The 12,811-nt window shown below is 46.6% G+C and overlaps 1 protein-coding gene across 8 annotated transcripts in view; it reads right to left on the bottom strand.

The window, feature by feature from the left end:
- The window catches only part of SLC25A25 (solute carrier family 25 member 25), a 41,004-nt gene that overhangs the window by 12,670 nt on the left and 15,523 nt on the right, over positions 1–12,811 (bottom strand). For 2 of the 8 annotated variants that reach the window (XM_054521114.2, XM_063714467.1), the window contains exon 1: positions 4,461–5,332. The exons of 4 other annotated variants lie outside the window; for them this stretch is intronic. In XM_054521114.2, coding sequence (XP_054377089.1) covers positions 4,461–4,679 — 219 coding nt within the window. In that variant the 5' untranslated portion in view covers positions 4,680–5,332. Of the gene's footprint in view, positions 1–4,460; positions 5,333–5,365; positions 5,425–12,811 lie in introns of those variants that run through there. 2 more of the 8 variants (XM_054521117.2, XM_003777460.5) reach the window with 2 other exon arrangements.

The raw sequence follows: 12,811 nt of genomic DNA, 5'->3' as shown, positions 1-12,811 counted from the left end.
GATAATGTATCATTATTATTATTATTTTTGAGACAGACTCTCACTCTGTCACCCAGGCTGGAGTGCAGTGGCACGATCTCGGCTTACTGCAACCTCTGCCTCCCAGGTTCAAGCGATTCTTGTGCCTCAGCCTCCTAAGTAGTTGAGATTACAGGCGCCCACCACCATGCCTGGCTGATTTTTGTATTTTTAGAAGAGACTAGGTTTTACCATGTTGGCCAGGCTGGTCTCCAACTCCTGGCCTCAAGTGATCTGCCTGCTTCGGCCTCCCAAAGTGCTAGGATTACAGGTATAAGCCACTGCGCCTAGCCTCTATTATTTTATTTTAAAGGAGGTTCACATTTATAAATAAAAGCTGAACCTTAAAATGCTGGTCTTTAGGAATGCTCACTCTACTTTATAAAATGAGATGTTGCCCTATTAAAAAAAATGCTGGTCTTCCTTTGTTAAATTACTGTTTGCTTCTGAAACTAAATTATACAGATCTGTTGAATATCTCATTTTAGTGATGACTGCAGTCATTCTAATATAAAAAAGCAAATATTTTGACTAAATAAGTTCAATTGGAGATTTCATTTCCTATTAAAGTATATTTTAAAAATAATTATGGCACATATTACTGTACCATTGAGTTTTATAATGTATTTAACAAAAGAAATCTGAGAAGAGATTTGAAAATGATACCAAATAAAAGTGAAACCTGTATTCTTTTTTTTTTGTCTTTCCTAAGATGGAGTCTTGCTCTGTCGCCCAGGCTGGAGTGCAGTGGCGCGATCTCGGCTCACTACAACCTCCACCTCCTGGGTTCAAGCGATTCTCCTGCCCCAGCCTCCAGAGTAGCTGGGACTACAGGTGCCCACCAGCACACCCGGCTAATTTTTAAAAGGGTTCTAACTTATTTACTGCCGTGACTGAGTCTCATGGAACGTCTTCATTGGATAAACTTCAATTGGCGTTTGCTTATTTAAATCATCCATCCTACTGAGTTTCACAGGTAACTCAGGACTCCATGTTCATATAAAAATGGAGAGTTCTACCCAAATAAGCCCATCTCTAGGTGCTAGTGTCCAGGACAACTGCTCTATTCCTGGAACTGCAGACTGTGGGGGCCCAGAGGGGCTCTGGGATCATCCCTTAATCTCCGAGTTGAGCAAACAGGCCTGGGAGAGGTGACCTGATTTGCCCAATTCCCAAAGCCTGTCAAGGGCAGGGCAGGGCCTTGCACCCAGGGTTCTTGTTACAACATCCACTTCAAACAGCACCCAAAACAGATTTTAGTATTCAGTTCCCAAAGGATGCCGGTAAGCTAGACACTGGGAATGACAGTAGGTGATACCTCATACTGGAAGGCGGCAGGTGTGTGGGAAAGGTGTAACTTGAGCAAGTTGAGCCCTAGCTACATACAACCAAAAGCAGTATTTGTGTCACAGCTTCTGAATGCCTCTATGAGAACTAGATTATGGAGGAACTAAAGCAGGCCTCAGGTTTCAGCCCTGATGCTTCACACCGGCCTTCTTGACATTCCAAGATCTGGGCACAACACGCACTGTGTGCGATGCCTCTCTGTTCTTTATTATTCTGACTTTGTGACACAGACCCTCATCTGTTTCAGCTCCTCCAATGTCCATTCCTATGACTAGTATTTGGAAACAGTGACAGCAACACTAGGTCCCTTAGGATTCAGTGGCATCAGACTGCAATTAATCTATAAAGTAGCAGTTCCTCTCCTGAGCATCTTCTCACAGCAAATCTGCCAATGCCACCAAAAGCTTTCCTTGTTCTACCACTATGTTACATGCCAGAAGAAAGCAGGTGCTTCAGGTAAAGGCCGGAATACCATGAATAAGAACAGGGCAGGTACAGTGCCTCCGGGAGTGTAGCATTAGGTCATAAAGTTCCTCTCCCCTCCTCTGCAATGACTCAGACTGAGCCAGAAATATTAATATGAGGAAGCTTTGCCAGCATCCGGCCGCTCAAGCCCCACCCACCCTTAAGGCTCTCAAACCTCATTGGCGGCTGTGGCCACAGTGTCATTTGATGATCAGGTTGCCATGACAGCCTAGTGTAGCTGGTTTCCAATGAAACCTGCCTACACTTGGCAGTTACACACACAATGAGCAAAATTCTCTGTGCTTCCGAGAAGACAGCCCCTCAGGATTTGAAAGCTTGAATGCCGCTGAGGGCACCTCCCACTCCAGAGTAATGGCTTTCTTCTCCAACTGAAGATTAACTGTAAGACAAAGATAAAGGGAAAAACTGGAACAGTTCCTAGAATAAAAGCTTGCAGGAACCTGACTCACTAGCAGACATATTTAAACAGGGGAAGTGAGAGCAAAACAAAGTAGTGCTTCTGGGACACTGAGAAGCCCAAGAACCAAAGTGAACTTTTCTTTTTTTCTTTTAAACAGAGTCTTGCTCTGTCACCCAGGCTGGAGTGCAGCGGCACAATCTTGGCTCACTGCAACCTCCGCCTCCTGGATTCAAGCGATTCTCCTGTCTCAGCCTCCCGAGTAGCTGGGACTACAGGCGCGCGCCACCACGTCCAGCTAATTTTTGTATTTTTAGTAGAGACGGGGTTTCACCATATTGGCCAGGCTGGTCTCGAACTTCTGACCTTGTGATCCGTCCACCTCGGACTCCCAAAGTGCTGGGATTACAGGCATGAGCCACTGCGCCTGGCCTAAGGTGAACTTTTCAAAAATGTTTCCAAAACATTCTGGAGGTCCTTTTTGTGATTTGGTGAGGCCAGCCCCAATCAGCCAGTGATCACAAACCCCAAACACCTACGGAGCACTGTTCTGGAAAAGGATGCAGGCTGCATCCATGTTCCTGTTACTCCAGTTCTTGGTCTATCTGCTTTGAGAGTCTATGCTTCCCAGATGTGCTTTCTCTCTGGCTTCAAGCCCAACCAGCTGCTCCATATCCCACTTGGGGCTCCCCGCTATTTGCAGCCAGCTGAACTGTCTCTCTTTTGGGGATCAGCCAGTAAAAGGTGTGGGTCTCTTGATTCTTCAGGCCAGGAACTAAGCTGTTCTGAACAGACAGTCCTATCCTGAGGCAGCCCCTGGGGGAAGAGCTGGCAAGGGGGTATTGTATGATGCTGAAAAATAGAGCAGTTAACTGCTAAAGACAAAAATAGGTGATTTTAAAAGGCAGCCGGCCATTCGAGGTAGTAATAAGGCAAGCAGGTCTATAGATAAAAGTTCCTCACAAAGCTAGTGCCACAGCCATTCCGATCTTGTCTAAAACAATCAAAAGGTACAAAGTGACACCCTCTCTTTGCATATTAAGCACGCACATCTCAGGCATAACAGACTCTGAGAGACCCGCTGCTTTGCTCAGAAGGAACCCATCAAAGACGAAGACTTCTCCCCAGTGCCCACATGACTGCAAGTGTTATTACATCAAAAGTCCCTAGTGGCAAAGGCAAAATGAACTTTTATTTCTTAAATGTAGCAATTCATCTTAACATTTCTGTGGTATCTACAATGTGCCAAACAGGGCAGAATCTCCTTTTCTTCTCTGATTTTCATCCTGAGTAAAAAGATTCAAAATAACCAAAGCTCAGGAGGTGAACAAGGTCACTCCTACAGCAGGGAGGACAAATCTGAGCCAAATGGCAATTTCCTTTCTAATACGGAGCACTCCATTAGTCTCCTTAAAAACTACTTTCCTAAGGGGAAAACAAGGCAGCACAGGACAAGGATTTGGGGGTGAAATCTCAGCTCCACCTCTCTTTAGTTGTTTAACCCTGGGCAAATAATGTAACCGTTCTGCACCTCAGTTTCTTCATCTACGAAATGGGGATACTACCACTTACCTTGGCTCTTGTGAGGACGGTAACTCACGCTGTGGGCTCAGGAGGGATGAAAGACCCTGCAGTTGGCAGACCCGCAGCGGCCACAGTCATTTCCAGAGGGACACCAGCCTCTGCACCTCATGACTCCAGCCTCTCCTCGGACCCAGTCTCATGCCTTCACTCTTCCTCCCAGACCCAAAGGAGAGATGGGTCAGACCCAGGCAAGGGGACTGTAACCTTCAGGATGCCAAGACCACCCCCACAGCTCCAAGCAACTGGGTTCCACGGTTGAGGCGCACTCTCTCGCCCCTTTAGCTTCGCCCTTCCTGAGCTGTTCAGATAAGCTAAGGCACACTTTCAGTCTGCCCCTCACTTTCAAATGGCTTTCTTCAGCCAAACTAACAAATCCTAAGGCAAATCTATCGCAACCTTCCTTCCCTCAACAGCCACACTGGGGTGCTTGCAGTGGGTGATGCAGCTTTCACAGGGGCCACAGAAAGATTTGAGATTGAATTGTGGGCTTCCTCATTGCCCACCACTTCTCCCTGAACCCCGAACTAACATTGTGAGTTCTCCCTTCCTCCCCACACTCGTTTTTTCCCCAGGAAAATGATCCCAGACCAGGCCCTAAACTAGGAGGTCCTCTTGAGGCCAACATTACCTTAGGAAACTGCTCTGCAGGTCCAACCACCAGCAAAATGGTGGGTCTTTTATCCGTGGCCTCAGCCCTTCCGTCCTGTTTCCCCAAAAAGCTTGCCATCTGGTCTCTCCGGGCAGGGGCTGGGGTGCCTCTGACTTCATGATCGTCCCCCTCTCTGGAGCCTTGGCACCCAGCCCTGGGGAAAAAGCTAGCTAGGAAATGCCACAGCATCTGCAACATCACGGTCTCCTCCAAACGCCTCCGATGGTGACTGTTCACTTTTGAGGGATGTGACCACGATACCAAGGCTCTCTGGCTACACAGCTGCTGGGAGGACTGGCCTGGGAGTTCTCAGGCTGGAAGCTCTGCATGCAGGGGCGGTTTCCTGCTTTTTCAAATGTGCTAGCACTGCTGTCGTGCCCAGCCTGAGAAGTAGCTCACTCTAAGGGAGCCTTGCCGGGCTGCCGGCAATAAGGAGAAAGCAGCTGGAGCTTCTTCAATAAAAACTCACTTCTGCAGGTGATGGTGAGCAAACGTTTGGCTTTTTTTTTTTAAAAAAAAAAAAAAAAAAGAAAACGCAACAGCCAAGCAGACCACTCCCGGAGGCAGCAAGCAACTTCGAGCTCCCAGTTATTCAGCTGTCCTCGCTCATCACCCAAGCCGAGGACCCGAGCATCCAGTCTGCATTCTCACTGCAGCAGAGCCCGGCCAATCACCTCTGCCGACACTACCAAGTTCATTATCCCTACCAGCACCAGCCCTCCAATCACAGGCAGCTGATTGCCTGCATGAAGCCCGGCAATTCTGCAGGGAGGTGCGGACTCAAGCTCCAGATGAGGCTCAGCTTACAGAATCCACTCTGAGCTGGCTCCTTAGCAAAAGTAACTCCCTGCCCTCCACCCGGGTTGCTTCCAGAAGGCACTCACCATCAAGTGCAACGCCATCAAGAGTCCTCGGCAGCATGTCCTAAGAGCATTCTAGAAACATTTTTCCTTGTTTCAAGATCTAGTTTTCTCCAGCAGAGCACACGCCATATCACAGCAGCTACTTCTGCTGCGTCTCCCTCCAGAAGATGAGCTGCCTGGGGGCAGGGACCAAGTCACAGACCTTTCTACCCCTAGGACCAGGCACAGATTAAGTCTGTAGACTGAACTGAGTAAAAGGTCATAAATAAAAAGGAATTAATCTTTGGTCATTTGTTTCTTAGTTTACTAACAGATAAATGCACTGGCTACTGTCATTCCTCACTGAGGTGACCCTCTGATAGTGTTCACAACCTTTATTGATTGATTGATTGATTGAGATGGAGTCTCGCTCTGTCATCCAGGCTGGAGTGCAGTGGGTTGCTCTTGGCTCAACACAACCTCCACCTCCCAGGTTCAAGCGAATTCTCCTGCCTCAGCCTCCCAAGTACCTGGGATTACAGGCACCTGCCACCATGCCTGGCTGATGTTTGTATTTTTAGTAGAGACAAGGTTTCACCATGTTGGCCAGGCTGGTCTCAAACTCCTGACCTCAAGTGATCCACCCACCCTGGCCTCCCAAAGTGCTGGGATTATAGGCGTGAGCCACCATGCATGGCCCCACAACCATTATTTAAAAAATACAAACACAAGGCCGGATGTAGTGGCTCATGCCTATAATCCCAGCACTTTGGGAGGCCAAGGCAGGCACAGTTCAAGACCAGCCTGGCCAACATGAAGAAACCCCGTCTCTACTGAAAATAGAAAAATTAGCCGGGCATGGTGGCAGGCACCTGTAATCCCAGCTACTTGGGAGGCTGAGGCAGGAGAATCACTTGAACCCAGGAGGCACAGGTTGCAGTGAGCCAGGATCGCACCATTGCACTCCAGCCTGGGCGACAAGAGCGAAATTCCATCTCAAAAACAAAAAACAAAAAACCCCAACTTGTTAAAAGACAAAGTACAGAAGAAAGGGGATTGTGTGCTGCTATTTATTCCTAGCTTTTATTTGTGAAGACGGCCTCTGGAAAGACAATCAAATTGAAGAGAGGGTGTGGGGCAGGGAGGACACTTGGGGCTTTGAGAGGAGAAAGGCAGATGAGAGACGTGTTTTCACCAAACATCCTCTTATATCTTGCGAAACTGAACCATAAGCATGTATGACCCAGGCATACACACGTACACATGTAAATAAAACAATCATTGAAAAAGAAGGCCGAGCGCAGTGGCTCACACCTGTAATTCCAGTACTTTGGGAGATGGAGGTGGGCCGACTGCCTGAGCCCACGAGTCTGAGACCAGCCTGGGCAATGTGGAGAAACCTGCCTCTACAAAAAGTAAAAAAATATAGCCAGGCATCGTGGTGCGTGCTGTAGTCCCAGCTACTCAGGAGGCTGAGAGGTGGGAGGATCACTTGAGCACGGGTGGTCAAGCCTGCAGGGAGCCATCACCGTGCCACTGCAGTCCAGCCTGGGTGAGAGTGAGACCCTGTCTCAAAAAAAAAAAAAAAAAAAAAAAAGAAGACAATCTGGAGAGAAAGTAAGATGGTTGAGATGGGGTCCTAAGGCTTGTTCTGAAAGCTGAAGGAGCCTGTATCTGTTGCCCTCTCACTAGATAAACAGAACTTGTCCAGAAGCAGTTTTGCATGTTGATTAAATGCACAGTCTCTGGAGCCAGACCCCAAATTCCAATCCTGGCCATCACTTATTAGCTGTGTAATCTTGGCTAAGATACTTCAGCTCTCTGTGCTTCACTATCCTTATGTGCAAAATGGAGTTAGTACTTCATAGATTTGGTTAAAGACTAAATTAGAGAATATATAAAGCTCTTAGGACAGTCCACGGAGCTATTAGCTATTTTATTATTATTATCTACAAAATGATCGTGAGTCATGCAACTAGGTCATTTTAATACTAAAGAAGAGCCAGTCCACAGCCAAAAACCGTAAGAAAATAAAAATCCTTTGGCCAGGAGTGGTGGTTCACGTCTGTAATCCCAGCACTTTTGGGAGGCCAAGGCAGGTCTTTTGAGCCCAGAGTTTGAGACCAGCATGGCCAACATAATGTGATTCTGTCTCTACAAAAAAATCAAAAATTAGCGGGGCATGGTGGTGCGCACCTGTAGTCCCAGCTACACGGGAGGCCGAGGTGGGAGAATCACCTGAGCCTGGGAAGTGGAGACTGCAGCCTGGTTGACAGAGTGAGACCCTGTCTCAAAAATAAATAAATAAATCCTTTAATGAATGTGAACCCTGTTTTTAGGCACAGAAAGTCTGGCCAGATGGAGGAGATAGTGATGTTTTGGCCTCCCATCTACACACATAAGAGAAATCCCTTATTTAGTAGATTACCACTTTTTAATTTAATGCACTTCCTCCTACCACAGAACTGAGTTATGAGTTCAAGGGCTTCTAGCAGAGATGGGATTAACAGGGACCAAGTCACCTTCCTGCCTATAACTACAAGTGCAGATAAAACAGAAAACAATCTTTCCCAGTCACTGGACAACAGGCTAAGGACACTGATTCCTGAGAAATGTATACAATGTATACAAATGAAGCCGGGAGCACCTCCCATTGTCCCAGCTTCCTGCATGGAGCTTCCAGTCTAGGTGCAGAGCAGAGAAGCCAGGTGGAACCCAGCAGCCTCCTGATGTTCAAGAGATGGGGCTGGGAGGCTGGGGAGGCCAGGCCAGGGCAGCTAGAGTGTGCCAGACAGAGCGCTGGAGAGGAGAGATCTGCAGAGAGTGAGCTCCCCCAAGGGTCCCCAGGGAGTCACAGTGCATGGGTGGGAGGAACCTACCTGAGCATGGGGAAAGAACCATCCCAAAGGATCACGGGCTAGGAATAGTTCCCGTTCCCGTCAGCCAGAGTGGAAAACCTCAGAATACAGGGAGGTTCAGAAAGAGTGCTCAGAGGGTTTTGCCTCTACAGTGAGGCAAAGCCAGCCCTAGGGTAAATGCTGTCCTTGTTCCGCCCAACAAAGCAAGCCCTGCAAGCGTCAAACTACTCCAAGATAAAGCTCAAGAATATTCATAGGAATACACTAACAACCAGCACCCAAGAGGGTAAAATCCAGTAAAAAATGAATAGGAACTACAAAGAAGCAGGAAAAGATGACCCATAATGAGGACAGAAATCAATAGAGACTGAGCAGAAATGACATGTATGATAGACTTAGTACACAGGGACATTCAAAATTATCATAATTGTACTTCCTATGCACAAGAAAGTAAAGGAAAGATCAAGTGTGTCAAGTAGAGACTCCGCAGATTAAAAAGCCCCACCTCAAACTCTAGGTAAAAACTACAGTGTCTCAGATGAAAAATGGTTTTAACAGATCAGACACTGCAGAAGAAAATATTAATAAACTTGAAGACACAGCAATAGAAACTTCCTAAAATAAAACACAGAGGAAACAAACAGAGCACTGGTGAGCGGTGGGATGACCCAAACAGGTTAACACCCATAGCTGGAGTCCATGAAGGAGGGGGCTGAAAAAATAATTTAAAGAAATAATGGCCAAATATTTCTCCAAATTTATTAAAAGCTACAGATCTACAAATCTAAGATGCTCAACAAACCCTAAGCACAAGAAACATCGAAAAAACTAACTCTGGCACATCACAACTAAATTTCGGAACACCAGTGATAAAGAGGAAATCTTAAAAGCAGACAGAGAAAACAAGACCCATTACATACAGATAAGAATAACTGGGTTCCGGCCAGGCATGGTGGCTCATGCCTGTAATCCCAGCACTTCGGGAAGCCGAGGCGGGTGGATCACGAGGTCAGGAGATCGAGACCATCCTGGCCAACATGGTGAAACCCCATCTCTACCCAAAATACAAAAACTGGCCAGGCGTGGTGGCTCATGCTTGTAGTTCCAACTACTCAGGAGGCTGAGGCAGGAGAATTGCTTGAACCCAGAAGGCGGAGGTTGCAGTGAGCCGAGACTGCTTCACCGTACTGCACTCCAGACTGGGCGACAGAGTGAGACTCTGTCTCAAAAAATAAAATAAAATAAAATAAAAGAATGACTGGGGGCCGGGCGTGGTGGCTCACGCCTGTAATCCCAGCACTTTGGGAGGCTAAGGCTGGCTGCAATAGTGCGATCCCAGCTCACTGTAACCTCTGCCTCCCGGGTTCAAGCAATTCTCCTGCCTCAGACTCCCAAGCAGCTGGGATTACAGGCATCCGCCACCACACCCAGCTAATTTTTATATTTTTAGTAGAGATGGGGTTTCACCATGTTGGCCAGGCTGGTCTTGAACTCCTGACCTCAGATGATCCACCCACCTCGGCCTCCCAAAGTGTTGGGATTACAGGCATGAGTCACTGCTCCCAGCCTATTTAAGTATCTTTAAAAGATAAGTGACTATTTAAAGCAAAAATAAAACAATACACTGTGGGTTTATAATGTGTGTAACAGTAAAATGCATGAGGACCACAGCTCAAAGGCTGGGAGGATACAAATCAAAGTATACTGTTTAAGATTCTAAAACTAGGCCAGGTATGGTAGCTCTCACCTGTAGTCCCAGCACTTTGGGAGGCTGAGGTGGGAGGATTGCTTGAAGTCAGGAGTTTCAGAGCAGCCTGGGAAACAAAGTAAGACCCTGTCTCTAGAAAATATACAAAAATTAGCCAAGTGGCCAGGCGCAGTGGCTCACGCCTGTAATCCCAGCACTTTGGGAGGTGGAGGCGGGCGGATCACATGAGGTCGGGAGTTAGAGACCAGCCTGACCAACATGGAGAAACCCTGTCTCTACTAAAAATACAAAATTAGCCGGGTGTGGTGGTGCATGCCTATAATCCCAGCTACTCCGGAGGCTGAGGCAGAAGAATTGCTTGAACCTGGGAGGTGGAGGTTGCGGTGAGCTGAGATCGCGCCATTGCACTCCACTCCAGCCTGGGCAACAAGGGCAAAACTCCGTCTCAAAAAAAAAAAAAAAAAAAAAAAAAAATTAGCCGAGTATAGCGGCTCACACCTGTAGTCCTAGGTACTCGGGAGGGTAAGGCAGGAGGATTGCTTGAGCCCACAAGTTCAAGGTTGCAGTGAGATATGATCACACCACACATTCTAGCCTGGGCAACAGAGTGAGATCTTGTCTAAAAAAACAACAATAACAAAAAAAACAAACACCCAACTTGACCACACTGACATTTACAAAATACTCCACCCAACAACAGCAGAATACACATTCTTTTCAAGGGCACTCAGAACATATTCCACCCATAAAACAAGTCAACTCATACAAAGTATGTACTTTGACCACAGTGGAATTAAATTGGAAAAAAATGACAGGTACGCACCTGTAGTTCCTGCTACTAGGGAGGCTGAGGTGGGAGGATCGCTTGAGGCCAGGAGTTCAAGACCAGCCTGGGCAACATAGCAAAATCCAGTCTCTTAAAAAAAAAAAAGATATTTGGAAAATACCTAAATATTTGGAAATTAAATAATACAACTGTAAATGATTCACGTGATATGTCAAAGAAGAAATCAAAAAGGAAATTAGAAAGCATTTTGAATGGTGAGAAAGCACAATGTATTAAAATTTGTAGGATGCAGCCGCAGCAGTACTTAGAAGGAAATACCTATATTAGAAAAGAAAGGTCTCAAAATCAGTGACTTCAGCTTCTACCTTAAGAGATCAGAAAAGAACAAATTAAACGCAAAGCAAGCAGAAGAAAAAAATAATAAACTAGGTGTTAGCGATCATGCCTTATTTATCTTAAACTTCCCTAGACCAGCACCTAAGACAGGAATCAATGGAAATGTGTTCAATTGCATACCTTGCCTATATGTATTTAAATATATATATTGCATATATGCAAAGATAGGGTCTTGCTATGTTGCCCAGGCTGGTCTTGAACTCCTGGGCTCAAGTGATCCTCCCATCTTGGCCTCCTCGCCTTGGATTACAGATGTAAGCCACCACACCTGTTCCAGTTCTTTTCTTTTTTGAGACGGAGTTTTGCTCCTGTTGCCCAGGCTGGAGTGCAGTGGTGTGATCTTGGTTCACTGCAACCTCCGCCTCCTGGCTTCAAGTGATTCGCCTGCCTCAGCCTCCCGAGTAGCTGGGACTACAGGCGTCCGCCACCACACCCAGCTAATTTTTATATTTTTAGTAGAGATGGGGGTTTCACCATGTTGGCCAGGATGGTCTTGAACTCCTGACCTCAAGTGATCCTCCCACCTTGGCCTCCCAAAATGCTGGGATTACAGATGTGAGCCACTGTGCCCAGCCCAATATATATTTTTTTAAACATTTATCTTGCGTCTTTGATTTCCTTGTAGGTTAATACAGTACATTTCTTTCCTTTCACATCTAGCTTTCTTGGGTAGGATGAATCACCCATATCGAGGGATAGACTGCCAAGTGTAACCCTCTTGTAAAAGTAGCTTATAAACATCAATAGAACCTGGTTAAGAGGAGGTTAATACCTGCAGAAATAACCACTGTTCTAAGAATCTAGACAATAGAGGCTGATGGTGTCAATGAAAAGAATCGAATTCTGTAAAATATTTAAAGAGGTTTATTGTGAGCCAAATATAAGTGACCAAGGCCCATGATACAGCCCCAGGAGGTCCTGAGAACATGAGCCCAAGGTGGCTGGGTGACAGGTTGATTTATACATTTTAGGGGGACAGAAGTTACAAGAAGACATCAGTCAATACATGTAAGGTGTACATTGGTTCAGCCCGGTAAGGTGGGACAACTTGAAGGCGGAGGCTTCCAGATCATAGGTGAGTTCAAAGATTTTCTGATTGGAAATTGGGGTTGAAAGAGTTATTATCTAAAGACCTGGAATCAACAAAAGGGAGTGTCAGGCCAGGCGCGGTGGCTCAAGCCTGTAATCCCAGCACTTTGGGAGGCTGAGGTGGGCACCTGTAATCCTAGCTACTGGGGAGGCTGAAGCAGGAGAATCGCTTGAACCCAGGAGGCAGAGGTTGCAGTGAGCCGAGATCGCGCCACTGCACTCCAGCCTGGGCAACAGAGTGAGACTGTATTAAAAAAAAAAAAAAATCTGTTTTAATGTTAATGCTGGTCGGTTGTGCCTGAATTGCAGAGAGGAGGGTATAATTAGGCATGTCCCTCCCTTCCCATCATGGCCTGAATTAGTTTTTCGCGTTTACTTGGAATGCCCTTAGCCCACTGAGGTCCATTCAGTCGGTTAGTGGGGCTTAGAATCGGTACTTTTCAGAGAATAGTAATGGAATACACCTCTAGAGGGAAGTAGTGAGTCGAATCATGGGCACTTGACTCACTCCAAATTACCCTGATAAAATGCCCGGAGTATAAAGGCGCCTGGAGCACCACACACAAAGACAATTGGAGATTCCCAAAGGAGTCGTAGAAGAACAACGTAGAAAGTGAGTTCTCAGGACTGACCGACTCCATGGCAATCTC

This window comes from Pongo abelii, chromosome 13 (genome assembly GCF_028885655.2).
Source record: "Pongo abelii isolate AG06213 chromosome 13, NHGRI_mPonAbe1-v2.0_pri, whole genome shotgun sequence".
Classification (NCBI taxonomy): Eukaryota; Metazoa; Chordata; class Mammalia; order Primates; family Hominidae; genus Pongo; species Pongo abelii.
This window is presented reverse-complemented; position numbering and strand designations above follow the sequence as displayed.